A 22170-nucleotide genomic window follows, 5' to 3' on the forward strand; every position below is an offset into this window, starting at 1 on the left:
GTGGTCAGTGTAGTGTGAAATGACAGCGTGACCACAGCACAATGAAACGCTGCCCAAATGCTGACAGAACATGACGAGCACATGGCTGCCTGAATACAAAGTGTGCCTGCATGTGTGGAAGAGATAGAAAATGGAAAAGAGAGTGAAAGTTTATGTGCACGCAAATGAGCGAGTATGTGTATGTGTGTATGTGTATGTGTGTGTGTGTGTGTGTGTGTGTGTGTGTGTGTGCGTGTGTGTGTGTGTGTGTGTGTGTGTGTGTGTGTGTGTGTGCGGGCACTGAAAAATAATGAACAACACATTGTGGCAGGACAAAATGCTCTTTCTTCAACAAACTTGTGCTGAATTGATCTTCCAACCCCTTCTATGGACAATAGGAAATCTTTGCTAATGTAATCATTTGGGCAAAATTCTGGACCTGAATTGCATGCTTTTAGATTCAATGAGGCAGGTAAGGGTGGCTTGTCGAGGATGAGGTCAATGCCCATCATTCAATGCAAAAATGGCAAAAGGACTGGAAATATAGTTTTTCCTCTTCCTATTTTACCACTGGCATTGAATGTGTACTACTCCACTCCACTCCAGACAACATAAACACAACATAAAAATAGAACGATATTGTATAAAACACAACAATTTAAAGATATATTTTTTGACAGCAGTTACCCGTGACAGTTAATGCTGACCAATGCTGCCTAACATTAGAGCAGATTCAGTGTTTCATTCTATTTTTTGCGATCTATGTTTATGTCTTGAGATAAAAACAATTACTTCCATCTAGAATACAGACACAGCACACACAAAAGTAAGATGAATTTAACTAAGCAAATAGCAGTTTTGCATTGGATTATTAATGCAGCGATTAATGTTTCAGGTGTAACAAGATATCTAGCTCTAACTGATGCAGTGAGGAACTTTGTACTTCTTAACCCGTAGGGGTCTGAGCCTATTTTGGCTGTTTTTGAGTACTTTTGATTATGCCTTTATATACTATATAAACAAATGTTTATTATACCCATGTTTGATATCTTTTTTTTTCAGCACAACTCTATCTCATCTGCCTATTATGTTTTCGCTTTAACCTACTATATCAACACAAAAGGCCAAAAAACACAAAAAACAAAATCCGATATGAAAAATGTATATAATTTATTGCATAAATAACACGAAGATGCTTAACGAACCTTTTCAAAGACTTTAAAAGTGAATACTGTTTCCAAATATTAAGTATATAAAATTAAAATTGTAATAAATTAAAACTATACACAAATATTTGACATAAAAGCGTATCTTTACATAGGCGTTTCTCCGGTTTTCTCACCCCCCCAGTCCTCCTGGTTTCCACATCCGGTTCAGGTGGGGGTCATTCTCACCCTTACCTGTAATGCTAATGCAGTCCGTGGATTAGAATCCGCATATTTGACCGATTTTTCCGTTTTGAAAAAAGACCCAAAAAAATGAAGATATGGTCAGAAATATAACACCCCCCCCACCTCATTTTTATACTTTTATTCATGTTTGTTTGCTCCGTTTTCAAACTGTCATATCTCTGGTTGTATTTGCTCTATCAACATCAAATAAAAAATGTGGGAAAGTGTTTTGCACTTTCAAATGCAATTGTCCCCAGTGGTCTACGTGACTGACTCGCGATGCTACGACGTGTTGAAAATGTCATGTGATTCAGTTACGGGGCAGTGATCGTGGACCCCTAAGGGTTAAACAACCATACATTTTATTAAGAGCATAAAGAGCAACTGTGCTTCAATGGAAAAAGGTCATGTGGTATGATGAGTCCAGATAGACCCTGTTCAAGAGTGAAGGACACATCAGATGAAGTGATTACCCATCATGCCTAGTGCCTACAGTACAATGGGGGCAGTGTTATGATCTGGGGTTGACTCAGTTGGTCATGTCTCAGTTCAGCAACATTGTGTCCAGATAATAAGGTCAGCTGAACCTGAATATACTGAATGACCAGGTTTAAACACCAGTAGATGTTTTCTTGCCTGCTGACACAGACATTCTAAGATGACAATGCCAGGATTCATCAGGATCAAATATTGAGAGTAGTTCAGGGAGCATGACATCATTATCAACCATGATTAACCACCAAATCTTAATCCTACTGAGAATTTTTAGGATGTGCTGGAGAGGAATTTATGCAGCGGTCCAACTCTCCCATGAACAACGCATGATCTTAGCAAAAACAAAACCATGTGACAGCACAGAAGTAAATGTGACACTGCATATGCATTGCATGGCATGAACTATGTCACTGTGAACCCTTCCCATAATCCAAGTGAAATGCAACGCAATAAAATATTATATGTACAACTTTTGTTCGGCCAGGGAGAGAATGTCATGGGAACAGTTTCTAGATGTATTTAGAAATATGTTAAGCATCAGCATAGAAATATAAACAATGTCTGTGTAAATGAAAAGACAAAGGCAAGAAATGGGGACATGGGAATAACAATTATGAAAAGACCTGAATTAATTAAGCATCTTTCATCAGTGTTGGAATAATAGTTCCATTGCAAGCAATAAAAGATGAAATGAATAGGTGTCAATTAGCCTGGATTCCCTAAACACTTCGGCATTCTGTCCTTCCAATAAATAAATAAATAAATAAAAAATGGGGGGGTGTATGTCAGAGGATGGCCTAAACTGGTGCCAGAGATGCTAACATTCAGAGTTGAATGAAACTCCTGTTTTTGACAATAAAGGAGTTCTGAACTCTTCTTCTTGTGAATTTCTGTTCTCTGTTGTCCTACCAAGTCATTGAGGCCACTTTCTGACAAACCAGAATGTTTCAAACCTGATCTGTTGGTCATCTCTTACCAGGATTGCCAAGCAGTTAATTACTCTTAGTTGCTACAAGACAAATAAAACTATTTCAACATTTATAACAGCTTACAGTGTTTTTCTCACTTTATTACAGGGTGGGGAAGCAAAATTCACAATGAACATTTAGTTGTTTTTTCTCAGCAGGCACTACGTCAATTGTTTTGAAACCAAACATATATTGATGTCATAATCATACCCAACACTTTTATCCATACCTTTTCAGAAACTTTTGCCCATATGAGTAATCAGGAAAGCAAATGTCAAAGAGTGTGTGATTTGCTGAATGCACTCGTCACACCAAAGGAGATTTCAAAAATAGTTGGAGTGTCCATAAAGACTGTTTATAATGTAAAGAAGAGAATGACTATGAGTAAAACTATTACGAGAAAGTCTGGAAGATACTATTAAAGAAGAATGGGAGAACACTTGCGCATGTTTCAGGAAGCGTGTGAAGGCAGTTATTGAGAAAGAAGGACACATAGAATAAAAACATTTTCTATTATGTAAATTTTCTTGTGGCAAATAAATTCTCATGACTTTCAATAAACTAATTGGTCATACACTGTCTTTCAATCCCTACCTCAAAATATTGTAAATTTTGCTTCCCCACCCTGTATATAAATTATAATGGTCTTTTAAGATAGCTGAAGAATGTTTTTGGAAATACATATATATACAATGAATCTTCTGTTGATTTTAGTTGATAAAGTTTGATAAAGTTTACACAATTAACGCTTTATCTGAAGTAGAGACTTAAAACAGCAGACAACTACTTTCTGTCTTTGATGTGTTAAAAACCACACATCACATAAGAAAAACAAAAAGCAGGAGGAACAAAAACAAGAGAAAGTAGACCACCAGTTGTGGAAAATCTATATGACTTTTCTTTTCTGTCAAGTTACCATAGTGACATTTTCTCACATTTAATAACTGTGAGTTTACATAGTGACAACAGACAGCAGTAGTTATATACTGTAGGCAAAATTTACATCTTGGCTATTATTAAAGTATTATCTACTTATTTTTAGACTATTCATGTCATGACAAAGCATCAAACATGTATAAAATGCAATGTCTCGATAAAAGTATATGCTTAACTGTGATGCTGTTATAGATTCAGAAATCACTGTTCATCTTGAGAGGACAACTGTGAACTGCAATATGTCGTTAAAGGAATTTTCTCAGACACAATTAGATAGAGGATGAGAAGTGTTAATAGCAAAATTATCACCCAGTCTCCCATGTTATAGAAGCCAGTACAGTGGCTGTCATGCAGCTGCAGGAGGTGCAGAGTTCATGCTAACATTGCAAACAGCCTTCACACTCAGGTCTCTGCCCACATCTGCTAGTTGACAGCTATTGTTGGTTTGTGATCCACTGCACTGAGAGGTTATTTTTAATTAGCCAAAAGGTTGTAGTGAATAGTGAATAAAACTAGTTGAAACTCCAAAGGAAGAGCAAAAAAACTCCAATTTTTTAGCCATGATGTGAATGAGTATGAATTGAAGGGGAATGTTCTGTACACTATGCAGATAATTACAGATATTTACAGGAGTACTCACCAAATTATGATAATCTTTGAGAAGTCATAGGGAGCAATGCTGTAAAGGCTTTTTCTCCCTAATAAACTATAATGGTGTTATGAAGCAAATTCACAGTATTTACCTGATATGAGCCTCAGCTTTGGTGGCTGCCTGGTTGTACTCTTCAGCTGTCTGCTTGTAGTTATCAAGGTTCTAAAGGCAAAGAGACAGAGAGAAAAGGAGGGTTAAGAATCAAAATCCCTGAGTATTATGTCCACATGACTTTATATTTATTTTTTCAGATGACATCATTACTTAAAAACAGGCAGAAAAACCAAACAGTCTGAGTCCCCAAAATAAGTCCCGTGAAGTGAAGCTTAAAAACTTCACATCTACATAATATTACCTCAGTTCTAAGCATTTTTTGACAGAGTCAAGCTTCAGTATAAGCTCTAATAAGCTGGCAATGATAAGCAAAATGCATAAAACATCCTCTGAAATGTCACATTTGTTAAATTAGCGACCTTTAAATTTTACAACGCTGCTTACGAATGTGAATATTGATGGCCTGTTGGTACTCCGTAATGTTTTATTTCTTGAGAGAAACAGTGGCATTTAAGCAGCAATTACTTCACAGACAGAGCCAGTGCCTAGAAGGCTAGGTCAAATACAGCACACTGCTTCTGGAGTAATCAGTGGTCATGGTGTTAACTACATTGCGTAGTGGTCAGAGCTGCTCAAAAGGTGATGCATTGCCACCAACTAGGAAGATGTTCAGGGTGCATGATGAGGCATGTGAAACAAATGTTTTCAGGTTGTCTGTGACAAGCTGTACATTCTAAGAACAAAATGAATGTAGGAGTTCAACCGCACAACTAAGAACGTACTGATTATCATGACTGGCACTTTAAAAGACTTTGCATCACAACATGACACACAGTTTGTTAAGAATGCCCTAAACACAAAGCCAATCTCCCTCATCTCTCTCACTGCGCAGTAATCACCATTTTAAACCAATAAGCACTGGGCTTAGACTTTTACTTAATTATTCCCCATATTCCCAATAGATGAGGTGATAGGAGAGGAAGATAATTGAAGTGACGGAGCAGGAAAGAGATGGGATCAAACATAAACCTCCTCCACAATCCCTAGCCTTCTACTCCTCCAGTGCCCCCCAGTCATCTTCATATCTCATTATTTCACACTGATCCACAGACATGGTTCTCCTGATCTGAATGTCTGGTGTTGGAGAAGACTCAAGAAGTGTCATAAGCAGCGTTCCCATAATCCTATCTACTCATATTGCTATACTGAAATAATCTACCCTTCTGTATCTGTTCTTTATGGAAAGGACAGTAAAAGAGTCCCAAAAACACTGAGGAAAAATAACACAATGTGAAACAATAAAAAACAAAATCTTTTTTGATGCTGTGCCACTCGTGCATTTGTACTTTTAACCACTTATCCTCTGTAAGTCTGCAATGTACTACAGCTCAAGCTACGACAGCGCCGGTCTTTACCTTCACCATGGGATCGCATGATCATAAATTGGAAGACTCAAGAGTTATTTTGTCCGCAGGTCAGTTTACAACAACCTGTCTTCTACTGTAACTGCATCTGTCTAACATCAGCGTGACACCATTTTTGTGCAATTTGCCCCAGCTGTCTGGCTTATTCTTAGTGCTCCCTGCTCAGTATAGATGTGTTTGGTTGTTTTTCTAGCTGGGTTAGTATACACCAATGAGCACAACCCCAGATACAGTTTTCCTATCTCATATGGTTTTGTGTTCTGTTTTGGCGGACCGGTGGCATCCAGTCACAGCAATTCAGTACGTTGAAATGCCAGGCCTCCCTGGGTGTTTCCTGGCTGTACTATATTGGATTATCCAGGACAGGGCTCAGGATTAGACTCCTGCTGCAACCAAATCTCCAAGTTGCCAATGTATGGACTACACAATACCACATTTTTACCATGATTTACCTGCAGAAACTCTGTCTTCTGCCTGTATTTTCTTTTTTCCTCTTCTTATGATGTGTTCGAGGCTTTTTTGGGCATGGACCTTAGGGCAGTGTGTTTTTTTTTTTTACCTCCACTCAATCAATAATAACAACACAAAACGTGCAGCTGGGGCAATACAAAAACGAAGAGGTTCCATTTCGATCAGTTCTTCGTACTATACTTCTCGTAGTGTAGCTCAGTTCGGTCTGAGACAAAACACTGAGCATAAACACACCGACATCTCACTGCATCTCTAACACAGATCTGTCGGTCAGATATAAACAGCAGAGGAACAGGAAGTGTGTTTGGTTGTCTGTTTTTCTGGAACATTCCTATAGGGTTATGCGATGGCGTGGGTGGGTGTTACAGAACGATTTTATTTTTCTATTTCGCTGCTTTTTTCCCCCACCATTGCTGCTTGCTCTACATTCTGTCTATTGTTTGCCCACCTCATTCAGGGTGGAGAGGAGAGGTGAAGGTAGAATTATTTATGTATAGACACAAGCAAGAATTGCAATGTACTTTACCTTCAATTTTCATCTGCATGCTTTTTCATTGTCACATGAGTATTTTCAACTGACAGCACTGGATATTAAGCACTAGATTACAGGCCAATAAAAAGACAGGGAGTCCTACTTTATGCTAAAAGAGAATTAACTAACACTTTGGCTGGCTCCCTGGGAATATATGTCATAAGAAGTTAGCCAGATGTTAGCGACTTAGCCGTTTGCCTGAGGTCAAGGGCTCAGTGGCTACAACTTGAAAGTCTGTGTTTGCCTTGTGGGACGTCTAGTGCTCAAGCCAAGATAAAAGAGGCTCCACATGGGCTTAAACCCACGGGTGTCTCGTATTATGCAGGACATAGAGAGTCAGGCACTAGCAAGAGAGGCAGCAAAGCGGATGGTTTAAAGGTGAAGTGATCTTCTCAGAAGTGTTTTCTGCCAAAGCTTTGTAACTCAGAAATCTGGAGGGCCCAGGTAGCAGTTAATTCAGAGCTTTTCGTATGGAAGAGGATAAACAAATGAAGACCTGAAGCAACATTTCAAAGGTGAGAAGCCAGTGAATGATCACATGCTAAATTTTTACTACTGTATACCACAGCTTCGAGGGGAGCTCAGTTTTTTATTCTCAGAAATGACACATTAATTATTAAGTGCCTCATTTAGCTGTTCATCATTATTTCCATTAATAAGAATATGAAGGGAATAACAAGCAAGATTAAATGTAGTCGCTGGTTTCTGCTTTGTCTTTCAGCACCACAAAAGGTATGGGGAGATGGAGAGACGCTTATTTCAGTAGTAATAATAGAACACTCTTGCTGATAGAAAATTCCTAAAAAAGAATTTTTTTTTGTGAAACAAAGGTGAGAAAGAGAATCAGGTCCTTCATAAATGTTTCATCTGTTGTATTTGGACAGGAAAATGAAAAATACTTTTCCATTTGTAGATTTTGAAATGAAAATCAAACTACTATTCTGTTCATTTTCACTGTTCCTCTTCTGTCTATTTTTGCAGCAGCTGGCATCAAGAAATATTTTTCTGATCTGAGTTAAAAGGACTGAAATAAATGATAATGTACTATCTTATTTCAATGTCGAGAACAGCATGCATAACGGTAAGTGAGTTATTGATGAACCACCTCCGTACGTGAATCATGCATCAATAATAGCCTAATTTTACACATGATTTAGGATGATGAAGCTATTTGAGCTTCAGAAGTAATAAATATGGAACAAATCTTGCTCATGTTTGTAAACAAACTGCACAAATTCAGCCCCTCTTCTCCACCCTCCACCCTTTTCATCATGCTGTCACAGTTGTTATATTCTATAAACACTCGCACCTTTGCAAAACTCTGAGGGCATATCCAACAGGTGATATACAGTAACACAAGCATCCTTTCTTTTTGTTGTGTCACTGACAGACCTTTTAAGGCAATACGCAAAAAGGTCTGTTTGTATGTGTATGTTTTCTCTCTCAAATAGAAGTTTTATTATATATCGTTCCATCCACACAATGCAATGCAATGTTGTTATGGATTGACTGGAGGTAGGAACTCACTACCTGAAGGTCAACACCCAGAAACATCCTGAACACAGCAAAACAAGAGGAAAATGAAAATAAATAAATAAATATATAGGTAGATGCCAGGGTCTCTACAGGTCAGGGTCTGCGGGTAAACACACCACAACTCACTGACATCATTCCAGAAGTGATGATAAGTGACATGGGTTATTATTATATAGGTCTATGGTATTTTTATGGAAAATGTCAAATACTGTGTCTTTAAACTTATTCAAACACAATTATTCTACAAGTCAATCAGTACCCAGTGTGTGACGTATTTCATGTAGCCTGGAGCTCAGGGTTTCAGCTGTAACTGCAGATTCGTTATGGCCATTGCGTGAATTTCCAGTTGCCCATATTATGTGCTGAACCATGTGAAGCCTGCTGATAATTCGAGTGCGGACATTCAGCGATTGTCAGTAGTCACTTTAAATCAAGACTGTCCTAGTTAGTGACAAAAAACATGAATGTGAAGAAACATTTGGTACCAGGCAAGAATTTCAGTATCTCTCTGAAAAAAGTTGGACTGTATACTGAGGATAAGTTCAGGTGTAACAGTAGGTACAGATTATATATTCAAGATACTGGGGGATGGCGACACTGTGCGTTGTGTTTGTGTGTATCACCATGTTTTGTCGGGTGACATAAAAGACCCAGAGGAAAGACCTGCAGCTCAGTACTCCTGATACTAGAGAAGTGGCGGCACTATCACTGGCACACACGCTCTGAGCTCTTCCCAGTCATTTGCTCCTGTGGGGACAAAAGCCCAATGTGGAGAGACAGAAAAAGGGGGATGATAACCCTCAATGGAGGATAGCATGGTTTTGGGGGTGTTGGGGATGCTCATGGAGGGGATTAGTATGAGCACACATGTGCTGCATGCATACATGCAGGTGTGTGACTAAATCTGAGTTTGTACTTGAATGGCAGGGTTGAGATGATCCTTGCATGCACACTCGTCTGTACACCCTCCAGCAGCTGTGGATAGAGATGGGCTGATGTCAGGATTTTAAGGGGGGTGGGGGGGTTTCACGCTCCACGCTTGGACGGAGGTGGATTAATTTTTTTTTTTCACAAGCAGCAGTTGACAAAGGTGGGGGAGAGGGGATTAAAAGAGGTGAATTTTAAACTGAGACTTGTTTACAGAGTCATGGGGGTATGTTGCCACAGGAAGACAGATATACTCTACCTGTACACTCCGAAGAGATTAGTGAGGCATCCGCAAATAAATGAGAGGGGAGAGGACTGGGAGCGACAGAGAGCACAGTGAGCGAGACACAAAGAGTGTCCTGGTATGACTGGAGTATGTACCAGTTTTGGGGTGTCTTAGTGTGAAGTAAATGCATTTGTTTCTTCGCTGAGAAAAGACAAAATAAAGAAGTTGTGTGGGGAATTGGCCACTCTATCACAATTACCTCTGAAGTGACAGCCTGTATGCAAACCTGTCACAATAATCACACACATATACATATGCATATACATACACAGACACAGAGGCTGTTTTCTCATTTCTGTTAGTAGCGAAATCAAACAGCAGCCACAGCCTTTAGACAAACACAATACGCTGTTATTGTTATTCATCCCTTAGGCAAACTGGACACCAGAGCGTGCATAGGTGTGTCTTCATATGAAGCAGCGCACACACAGACACGCACGGTTATTAGCGTATCAGAAGAAGCTGCTGCTAAGCCACAGTAAAATGTTGATTCAAAGGAAGATCACATACCAATTACCAGTGGGTTCTTCTAATCCAGCTGCTCTTACATATGTCTTAAATCTCAGACTGTGATCATTCAGAGGTCCACACAAGGCAATTTTGTGGATGTTTGCTGGTGCACATGATTTCTTACAGGTCATGTACATATTTAGAGCAAATTTTCTAACCTTGAAGACATAGTTTACTTTTTTTTTTTTTTATGTAGTTCTATGCGATACTTCACCATATCCAGTGTATAATGTACAATACACGGAGAAACAGGCTTGGAAGCTTAGACACATACTGCTGTGGACAGTAACAGCAGTAAAATACATTTCACTGACCTAAAATGAAGGACTTCCTTACAAAAAATAAAATAAAATCAATGCAAATGTCTTATATTTAGAACAGAGGTGGCTTTGAAAAGAGCAACATAATGACTTCAGTTCCACAATGGAAATGGTTGTCTGACAACAAGGTAGAGAGGTGAAATATTTCTAAATATAGCGTTCACTTGAACTGAAAGATTTTTTTAAGAGGCTAATGCATGTTTAGCTGTTGTGTTCATCTCTAACAGACACTGCTCAGCTTCCATGTCTGCTTCTCCAAAGTACAGTCTATTATGGGTAATATACTCACTATGAAGTACCTCGAACAACCCCTCTTCATAAAACCCAAAGTAACTCTTTAACATCTCTGTGTTGAACTAGTACGACTTGACATTAGCATTACAGGAAACCTGGAGAGAGCAATGTGTCCGTGTTTAAATATGGAAAGTGTTTCTAAGGACATGTTCGAATCCTACAGTAATTTACGTGAAATGTGAGATAAAGTATGTTCCAATTACACCTTACACTGTTGTAAATGTAACTGTACAGCCTGAGTCAATACCTCACATTCCATCGTTTAAGTGTCCATTTATTTTATCGCATCTGAATTTGCCATAGGTATGAGAGTAAAAGAAAGATAGGAAGGGAAAAAGGAGAAGTGTCATGAAAGGAGGCCTGGATGAATGGAGAGCTAGATTGGAAAATGAAGCAAGAGAAGGAGGGAGATGGACACCAGCTCAGGGCACTGGCTCAGGATAGACTGTCTGTTTAATGCGCAGTCCATATAGCCTCTTTATCTCTTGCTCTCAGTCTTCCTCTTTCTCACTCCCTCATTCGCATGCAGGTCAGCCACGAGCAAGTGAGGGATGAAAAAAAGCGATAGAAAAAGGGACTGCAGCCGCGAGTGGAGAAAGATAGAGCATCCTCCGCTCTTCTGCCAATCAGTCTCTTCCGTCAAGCATAGCAGTGTGCGCTGCTTGCGACGTGGCGTGCAGGGGCCTTTCCATTTAACTTGGCTATGTAAAAGGTTTTCTCGGAGGCCTTAAGGAGGCGAGTGCCAGGGACTAGATAAGGTCCCCCGTCAGCCTGATGGGCCCTGCCGGAGGGAGGGAAAGACGTAGGTGTGGGGTTAAGGGGGGAGTCAAGTCCCAAAGAGCGTCTTTTGAATACTGCAGGGAGAAGAGAGAGGGAGGATGGGCCCGAGGAGAGTAGCAGGCTGTGAAAATGAATGCATGTCTACCTGCATACATAAGAGAAGAAAATAATGAAAAACACAATATCTATAAAGTCAGCGTGTTCTTAATTAACTAAATATAAATCACAATATTTGGTTAATTTCTACTGGCGTAAAGCAGATGTTTCATGACCTAAAATCATACACCAGTGACAATTTTGCTTGAAGGTTCATACGTAACATATGTGAATAAATTTACATGTATTAAAGAATTATAGTAATGTCTTCATTAGTGTGTAATCTCCTGAAAATAAGAAGTGTGGTGATTCTGTTGCCCTAGAATGAGTCTTCTATAACAGAGTAGAGATAGACAGAATAATCAGTGTGGCTGATTAAAGGGTGTGGTTAGGAATAAACAGTATCAGCAGAAGTCCATAGTGGCTGAATACTTAGCTCCTACACTGGAAATAAACTGCTCAAATGTTGATATTCAGTTCAACCGCTATCAGTTTCTAATACTTGAAAAATTTCAGACATATATAAACATATATTGTTTTGTATTATCAATAACTTTGGGGAAAGGGGTGGCGTTGACCAACTGCACATTAATCAGCTCTCAGCTTTTTTCCTGTGTCAAACTATAGTTATTAGATCACCCTCTACACTTTGTGGATTAAAAGGGTTCCCACTCTTTTCCTGAAATTATTTTCCAGGACTTTTCCAGGACATTTTCAGCCGCTACAGAGACAAGTTATCATGTCATAAACTAATACATTCCCTTGTCCCCCTCATTCTTTGGAAGTGTTCTTTTCTACAGTTGTAACTTGCATTTACCCAGATTGTTTCTGTGTTTATTACTCAGACATTTCATGTGCAGTCTATGGTTATAATTTATCTATGAAAAATAAATCATAGAATAATGCAAACACACCCACAGATTACAGTGTAGCACTTCATTAGCATGACAAACTCAACTTTCTCTCCTCTTCCACTTTCTCTCCTGCACTTCCTCTAAAATATTTGTATATTTTCAATAAATCACTGAAAAACTATTTCCTTTGTTTCATCTCAGTTTAGGCACACAAGGTCACAAAGCAGGGGGAGGATAAATAATTTTCCAGGATAATTTAACCGTTTCCAGGACATTTGACCTTTTTCACATTTTCCATATGTTTTCCATGACTGGAAAATTGGCCAATCATTTTCCAGGTTTTCCAGGACACGTGGGAACCCTGATTTACTACGGAGGGATGAGGTCCCAGGTTTGTACAGCAGCTCATCACAGATTTCTTCTTCTTCTCCTCTTTTTTCTATATAGTGGGTATCCACCAAGGTGGAGAGTGGACCAGAGTCATTATTGTAACTAAAAAGCCCACAATGGACAAACAAAACACGGGTTAATGAGGGTGAAGGGACAGGTATTTGGTTGGCTGAAATCTGCAACTTCACAGTTGGATACCATGAACATCACACACTGAACCTTTATTTGGTTTCATATTTCCAATGTATGAACAGATTCTAACATACATTAGAAAATGTATTCACTCTCAACTACACAGTAAAAAATGCAGCGTCAATATTTCAGAGTATTTATAGCTCTATGCAGAGTAAATCAGCTGTAACAGTAGAGTTAAACGTCAGTGTAAAGTTCTGCACAGATGCAGTGTAAAATTCAACTCTACAGAGTGATGATTTGTGTCAGTCTGCTGCATTGCATTGTGGGTGCTAGACATTTTACTCACTCTGATCTATTTTATGTGCAGGGGTTCGGGGAGGGGGGGTGTTAATGTTTTTTATGTTAATATGTCTGTTTTACAACATTTAGTGGCCTATTTATGTTTATTTTTACCTCCGCCAAGTGAAACGGTGGACGTTATGTCTTCATCTGGGTTTGTCTGTCTATCTGTTTGTCTGTTTGTCTTTTAGCATGATAACTCAAAAAGTTATAGACGGATTTTCATGAAATTTTCAGGAAATGTTGATACTGGCAGAAAGTATAAATGATTAAATTCTGGTGGTGATTGGGGGACAGGGGGAGGGGGGAGTAGGGTGGATATTTTGTTTTTTTGTGTATCTGTCTGTTAGCAAGATAACTCAAAAGTTATGGATGGATGTGGATGAATTTTTCACGAAATGTTGATTCTGGCACAAGGTACAAATGATTAAATTTTGGTGGTGATTGGGGGGGGGACTGATTTGCCTTGGCGGAGGTTTGCGCTCTCCGAGTGCTTTTCTATTTTATTAACCTTTCATGCATAGTGGTCACTACAGCGGACAGTTATTCTACGTCTGTTCTCTTGTATATTCATGGGTTTTGTTGTTTTAGTTCCATATCAGCCAACACAGTGGACTCTTATGCATCATCCAAAACACTGCAATTCATACCATTACTGTAACTGTGCTGTTCTTGATAAACCTGATCTGCACTAACATGTTTTAGTGTAAATTAATTGCTAATTGTTATAAGATCATAATTAAACAAAAAACTTTTTGTTGTTTTTTTTTGGCACATGCTCCTGAGATTCAGCAATGTATTTTGTCCTCTATAGGGGACAAAAGTTTGACAGTTTAACTTAAAAAAATACTGTCCATCACAAAGGACATTCCATTAAAAAAATCAATTAATAAAAATAATTTTTAAAATGTATCTGAAAAAACTGTTGCATTATGCAGTTTCCAATCAAGACAAATTTTTAATATAAAAAAGCTAAAACTGTGAATTTCCTGGGTCTCAGGAGGATATTATCTCCATGAAATGAGTAATAACTAATATTTGAGTATGATAAAATGTGAGAAAACATCAGATTAGCGGCATTAATAATGTTATTTCATAGTTTTCACACAGTATATCACTTTCTGATGATGAGTTTTAAATACATGTTTCTTTGCTTTGAAAATTAAATGCATGGTGTCCAGCTGAGTGGCCATTTTTGTAACTCCATGAAAAATAGGTTCATAAAAAAAATTCAATTGCTTTGCTTTTTTCATGCCTAAAGAGGAATAAAAACACTTAGGAAAAAAATATTGACTAAGGTTCTCATAATTCATGCATGAAAGGGTTAATGTGACACCATTAGTCAAGCCTGTAGGCAGAAAAATACCTTACCTGATTGTCGCTGTGAGGCTATAACTGTATTACAAGTGGGAATGCCCTTGCTCTGTTCAAAGTAAAAGTATTTCCTGGGGTGATTAAAACCCATAGAGCAAACTTTTGTTCTTGACAACCCCTACCTCAGGAACGCCGGCAATTCTACATTGTATCAGTTATAGCGTAGGGTACAAACTGACGAAGAAAATAACACTGCAGAGAAATAAGTATTACCATATTATAGAGTCATTTTTAAACTAAATTTGGAGTAAAAAATAGCTCTATAAAGTGTAATCATATTACCCTCAACAATGTGAAAATACCAGTCTTAAATATTTTTTACACGTTTCATTGTTAATTTTGACACTGAATTGAGTAGAAATAACTCTGAAAATTTGACACTGGCCATAGAATAAATTTTACTCTAATTATGAGTGGGACTAAATGTTATCTGAAACAGAGTTAAATTCAACTCTCTAACAGTTAAATTGACACTCTGTTTTTTTTACTGTGTACCAACATAATAACAGATGATACACTGATCTGTATGCAGGGTTTTTTTTTCATAAACATCAACAACCAACCAGCTCTGAACACAACCCTCCAACATGAACTTCATGTAAGTTCACAAGCATGAATGGTACATATCAAACCTTTATCAAATGTACCAAGTTTCCCCTGTAAAAAGTAGGAAATATTTATCAAACTACCATGCTTGTGGCTGCGTGGTATAAAATATGATCCGTGCATTAGTGTTCAGGTGGAGGGAACAGTGGTCATAATTTCTTAAAAGCACCCAACAAAACACTTTTTTTTTCCTACTTCATGAAAGGACCACAGGGTTGTTGGGGAAAGAGCACAGTGATGAAAAAAGCAATAGTACATTTCATTAGGCTACTAGAGCTCTTTCAGAAAGACAGCGCTGTGAAACCTCTCTTTGAGTGCTGGTCCATCAACAGCAAGTCGTGACTCTCATCCACATGCAGAAACTTAATGTTCATTTACATTTTGACACTGGTATATTGGCTTGACATTTCCAGGTTAGGCTAGAGTGTCTTTTGTCTAACAAGATTCTACTCCTCGAGGAAGGTGAATAATACACCACTTTAAGATGTGTTTTTGATATTTCTGATGTATGAGCACTGCTTTTCCGTGAAGGCCTATAGGATGTTTATGTGCAGTAAGTGAGGTCTCTTATACATGTCAGAATTATTAAAATAGGTAAAATATTAAGGTGTTATCTGCTCTTCTATAGTTTCAGAAAGCTAAGCCTCTTATTTCAAAGCATGCGAACCATCAGTAAAACACATGTATATCGAATTTTCAATGAATGTTGGAGGAAACACATTGCTACCTGTAGCACATTTGAAAGACTGAAATATAGCCCTTACCTTCTTCTCTAGTATTTCTAGTTGTTCTTTATAGAAGCTGGAAAGGCTGGCTAGCTCCTGTTCTTTCCTCTCCAGTTGTCTGGCCTGGGAAAGAGTAAGGCAGACAGCACAAGAAACAGAGAAGACAATTAAGAAGAATGAAAAAAAACAAAACAAAAATATTTAAGATAGCATTTTTACATATGGGAAGGTTTGATGACATTTCAATACACTGTATGACCAGGAGAGGTGTGTGGAAAGACTCAATACTTAGTACCTGTGAAATAAGAGGAAAAAATGTTCATGAGCATACTGCAGATGAAATTTGAGGGGAGAAGAAAGGTGTAAAATTACAGCTGTTTCCACAGATTTTATATCTTTATATCATAACAGTATGATATAAAGACATTTAAGAGTCACTCAAATATTTTGTGTTCCAGCGTAAAAAAGTAACTCTGCTTCTATGAAACTGGTCCCTAAAAACCGGACAGAGGGGCTAAAAATTCAAACGAGATGTAGACTAATGTTATGAAGCAAGTTTGGAAACACTTTGAGTCCGTTTTAAAAATAAATACTTACTGAGATAAAAGAGAAACTATTTTTCAGATAAAACATGTTTTTAAATTATTTATATGCAAAAATCTGCATGTAACATAGTAAAAAGGACACAAAAATTATGCGCTAGGCCTACTATTTTTTCAAACATCTTTTTATTCTCTCACAGGTACATTTTGGGAATCGAACTAATTATGCAAGGCAGAATGTTTCACAAACATGACCGCTGTTGCAAAACCACTCGCGATTTATGTGTTTAAATGGACAGGTTCCATATATAACACGAGTGGACACAATGGGTTACACTGGAAACCTGGAATCAGACTGCCGATTCATGAAAAACCCACCTGTCTGAATTAGAAAAAACACTAGGATCGTCAAATTTAACAAAGTGTCTTGATTTATAGCAGTATATAAGACCATTTCAAGCGATGTTTTCAAGATCAAATGCACCGACACCTAGGTAGCTTTTTCTGTCCCAATTTTGATCCTATTTTTGGCCCCGATATTTTATTAAAAATTCATTAATTTTGGGACGGCTCAGAGCAAGGGTATACGTTTTTTGCATTTATCTGAGGTCATCAGTGGGTACATCCTGGGGCGGCCATGGCTCAGGAGGTAGAGCGGGTCGTCCGATTACTGAAAAGTTGGCGTTCGAATCCCACTCTGTCCTAGTCATGTGTTGCTACTCACCCTTGTGTATGAATGTGTATGGATGTTTGGTGGTGGTTGGAGGGGCCGTAGGCGTGAATTAGTAGCCACGCTTCTGTCAGTCTGCCCCAGGGTAGCTGTGGTTGTAATTTACCACCACCAGGATGAGAATGTGTGAGTGAATGAATAATGGATCCACTGCATGCACTTTGAGTTCATAGAAAAGTGCTATATAAATCTAATCCATTATTATTAATACCTGGGGGGAAATATGTCTAAATTTCTCTTTAACCATTGGGTTTAAAAAGCTGGTAATTGCCAGATACCATAATGAACCCAGTTTCATAGAAGCAACCATATCTGACAACAGATTCAACAAAGTGTTAAAATCATTGGCATGAGGGGTGGAAAGTTATATCCAATCTGTAAGGGTGTCTACCAAATTACAGTTCCATTATTCATGCGCACTATGTGTAAAATAACCTGCTACCTGACCCATTCACTACTCAAGGGACATCTTGTATCACAAATATAATACACTCTAAATGTATAATACTATGAAAAGGCACCATATCTACACTACCATATAAAACACATAAGAATGGGTACCATCTCATGTCACAGAACTTACAAAACTAATCAGGTGGCATGTAACTGGCACAGCGAAGGCATGGCGATGTTGGCGTTAGGGTGAGGTGAAACACTATAATGAAGCCGCTGAGCCAAGCTGCGACAGGTAGCAAGATGGCAGGTTGACTGTAGGAAAACCCATAGTTTGGGCCATGGCGTAGCAGCATGCAGGCAGAAGAAGAGAGCGAACATGAAAAAGATACACTGTGAAACAAAAATCACAGTGTACAGTGCACCTTAGTTTTACAGCATATGGCTTCTCAGTGTGTCAGTATTATTATACAACTTAATAAAATGGAATTTCTTTATGATATATTAACTGAAATGACAGAGAAAACAGAAAAGGATTATGATGAGCTTAGCAGAGCTGAAACAAAAGAAGAGAAAGTCAGAGAAGAAACGAATTTCACAGTATCAAAAAGTGGTGTGGCTGTTTGACAAGTAACTACAGCTCAGTGCTGACACACACCATTGCTCCATCTCATTTTACATCATTAATTAACAACAGTAAATTGACATTTTTTGTGTGTAACAATGATTGATGCAATGAGTCACAATAAATGTGATATATGAGCTTTAAATCATTTTCAAGAAAATTTTCCAGAAACAACTTGAAACAGATTTAAACTATTTCAACCCATAGAGACCCAGTGCTAGTTTTGTGGCAGTTCCCAAATGAATTTTTCTTTCTATTGAACCTTTCCTAAGTGATATATCACCATTTATTATAATATTATCCTATGTATTTTGTGTTTTGTTTTTGTTTTTTCAGTGAAAATCTGGTGTTTTTCTATATTTAATTCACCGGTAGTGTACTTTAATCATCATGCTGATATTACATTTGAGGGTTATTATATCAAAAACAGAGAAACCTTAAGAAAAAGTGACTTTTTCAGTAAAATATATCATTAACTGAACATAGAACAAGTGTCTCCATCCACTGTCATTGATTACATGGGTTTTGCTAGTGAATCAATGTTGTAGAAGATGATGGCGTTTCCATGTTCACTACAGAGCCTCCGAACGTCCAAATGGGTCATATCTGATGACTGATGTATTTTACACCAATTATTTACATGTATTGATAGGATTAGTGGATCAACAGTTATTAAACATTTTAGATCAGTAGATGGTTTGGGTCGCCAGTGGCTGTTTGAGTCTTTATGGGTTAAAATGGACTGAATGGCAGAGAGGTTCAGGTTGTTCACGTGCATCTGGGGGGTATTTGAACAGCAGAGTATGCAGCATGACCAAAGCAGGACTATTTGATCCCTAAAGTAGTGTACAATCTGAATCATACAGGTCTATGGTGCTAACAGGTGCATAACATACACACAATAAACACAGCTTTTTACAACATACACATTGAATTGGACATGTGCCTAAGTATGATTATCAATCTGTGCTGGAAATGAGAAAATAAGTACTGCAGCAGTTTCAACATTATATGATGTACAAACACAACAAAGTTGGCTCAAGTGAGACAGAGAAAAGGCGGTAATGTACTAAACAAACTTAAATAGGAAATGTGTTACACATACATTACATTACATGGACTTGGCACATAAAACACACACACATACAGTGTTAATGTCATGGTGTAATAGTGACTGATTGCTTTACCCAAGTTGTGCATTAGTGAGCGTGATACAGATCAGATGGCGCCACAGCAACTCTCTCAGTGGATCTACTGATGGTCTGATAGCCGATATGGTGTACACTACACACGACAGGCATGTACACACACTTACACACAGCCTGACACTACATTTATTATAATCCAATCTGATCTTATCCAAACTTAACAGGCACATGCATCCCAAAGAACACATCTGCAAATCCTTATACTGTGCTTGCTGCACTTTTTCCTTCTTCAGTCGCTGTTTGATGCTTAAGGGCTGTGTGGTGTGTGTTTGTGTGTAAAATCACCTCTGCCAGCAGCACAGATGATGTGTAATTTTCTAGCTGAATACCTTCCAAAGTGTTGTTGTGTGGAATGGTGGCGGCAGCACACTCACAGGCTCGCTTTAATGCACAATGAAAACATGACATTTGAATAGAGAAGTGAGAGAGAGAGAGAGAAGGGAGACAGAGTGAGAGTAAGGATGGAAAAAGGTAGAGAGAAAGAGCAAGACACACTGACTTTAAAAAAGGAGGCAGCAGCAGTAGTAGCATTGCTTACCCAGGCATCCAAATCTGCTGGCTAAGAGAGAGGGAGAGAACAGAGGAGGGTTAGTGAGATGGTGAGTGGTATAGACATAGTGATGGGACAAGGAAGGAGGACGATAAAAGACAAGTATGATAAGCAAGAGAAGAAGTTAGAGCACAGACAATCAATCAATCAAGCATTACATGAATGAGGAAATAAGAGAACATGAGGTAAAGAGAAAAGAAATTGTAGCAGAGATCGAAACCAAAATGGGGACAATGTTAGTACAGCCAATCACAGAGTAATCAACCAGTATAAGTTGCATTTTATATCAAGAGCTATTGTTAGTTATAACTCTTCATGTGCCAGGTGTCTCTGTCTTGAAGTGGCTTCATACTGTCTCCTTAACCAGCCTGCATCCAGAAATTTAAGTAACTGAATGGCTGCCATGGTGATGGAACATCACATGAAGCACGCATTAACCTTTACACTGACCGTCCTGGTGCTACAGAGGATGTTAAATGCCTTGCAAATTACATGTTGTGTAGGACTACATATATTATATACATAAATATTGTCTATACAGTATCGTTTAAATCAGGTAATGCTTTTGCAATGTCACAATAAATGTCACAACATCTATTCCCATCCAGAGTTGCATTAATTTATAGCCAAGATCTTGTATTGATTATGGGAGAGTTGGACCACTGTGTGAAGTCTTCTCTGACACATTCCAAAGATTCTCAATAGGGTTCAGGTCTGGACTCTGTGGTGGTCAATCCAAATGTGAAAATAATGCTTCATACTCGCTGAACCACTCAGTTTGAGTCACAGGAAAGAACAAAAAATACACTGATGTAAAAACCTGCAAAAAAAAAAAAAAAAAAGTCAGCTGAAGTCATATTTTGGACATACAACATTGATGAACCTAGACCTGACCAACTGAAGCAACTCCAGATCATAATACTGCCTCCACAGGTTTGTACTGCTGGCACTAAGCATGATGGGTAATCACTTCACTCGCTTGTCGTCTCACCCTGATGTGCCCATCTGTCTGGACTCATCACACCACAAGACCTTTTTCCACTGAAACACAGTCTAATATTAATGCTCTCTACAAGCTGACGGTTGTTTAAGAAATGAGAAATTACTCGCTGCATCAAGTCAGATTAAACAACCTGTTGCAGCTGAAATACATTAATCACTGCAGTAATTATCAAATAAAAGGCTCTTACATATTTATATAATATATAGCACAGAGACAACCCATTACATAATGACCACTGACGGGTGAAAATGTAATAATGTTGATTATTTCATTTCAATACAACTTTTCACTATGTGAGCAGCAATATTTTTTGTCAATGCATTTGCAAGAAGGCTACACAAACAAATAAAATCATGAATTAACCAAATGTTACGCAATATGTTTGAACAGTTTCTTAATTGAATTTACAGAGCACAATGTATACCATTACTAGAGCTGCCCAATATATCGTTTGAGCATCGTCATTGCAATGTACATGTGCGCAATAGGCACATCGCAGGTCCTGCAATGTAGGAGGCAAATGAACTCAACGTGTTCTCATCTAATTTCCACCTCGGTACCTGATACACAGTGCACGTAGCGATCTACCAGTAACAATTGCTCTTACTCATTTTGCTGAAGCAGACCACGCCCCTGCACATGGAGTGAGTCGCTGGTAACAACTTTGAAAAATGAGCAATGAACAAGAGAAAATCATTGAAAAAGAAGACTTGGTGCCAAAAAGAAAAGCAACATCAGTCATATTGAATTATTTCAGCTACTAGAAGGATGATATTGAAACACATGTACTGCGTCGACAGTGCATTGCACTTGTTGCCACAACAAGAGGAAACACAACTAATTTGTTTGATCATTTACGTCGGCACTGCACAGCTATTACATCCTCCTGAGTAGTTTTTCATATCGCAATATATATTGCAGGGTTTAAAAAAAAAAATCGCAATGTCAGTTTTTTCCAATATCGTGCAGCCCTAACCATTACCATGATCTAAAATTACTTTTAACATGATAGATGATTTTGGCTGTCAGTGCAGTCAGTCTTCCA

General features: G+C 38.3%; 1 protein-coding gene across 2 annotated transcripts in view; it reads right to left on the reverse strand.

Annotated features, from left to right (window-relative positions):
- chchd6b (coiled-coil-helix-coiled-coil-helix domain containing 6b) overlaps positions 1-22170 on the reverse strand; it is a 68797-nt gene that overhangs the window by 30098 nt on the left and 16529 nt on the right. Inside the window, exons 5-7 of one of the 2 annotated variants that reach the window (XM_030134893.1) lie at positions 20111-20131; positions 16114-16197; positions 4513-4583 (exon numbers count right to left, since the gene is read on the reverse strand). In XM_030134893.1, the coding sequence (XP_029990753.1) occupies positions 4513-4583; positions 16114-16197; positions 20111-20131 (176 nt within the window). The remainder of the gene's footprint in view (positions 1-4512; positions 4584-16113; positions 16198-20110; positions 20132-22170) is intronic. The other variant, XM_030134894.1, reaches the window with a different exon arrangement.

This window comes from Sphaeramia orbicularis, chromosome 5 (genome assembly GCF_902148855.1).
Source record: "Sphaeramia orbicularis chromosome 5, fSphaOr1.1, whole genome shotgun sequence".
NCBI classification, from domain to species: Eukaryota; Metazoa; Chordata; class Actinopteri; order Kurtiformes; family Apogonidae; genus Sphaeramia; species Sphaeramia orbicularis.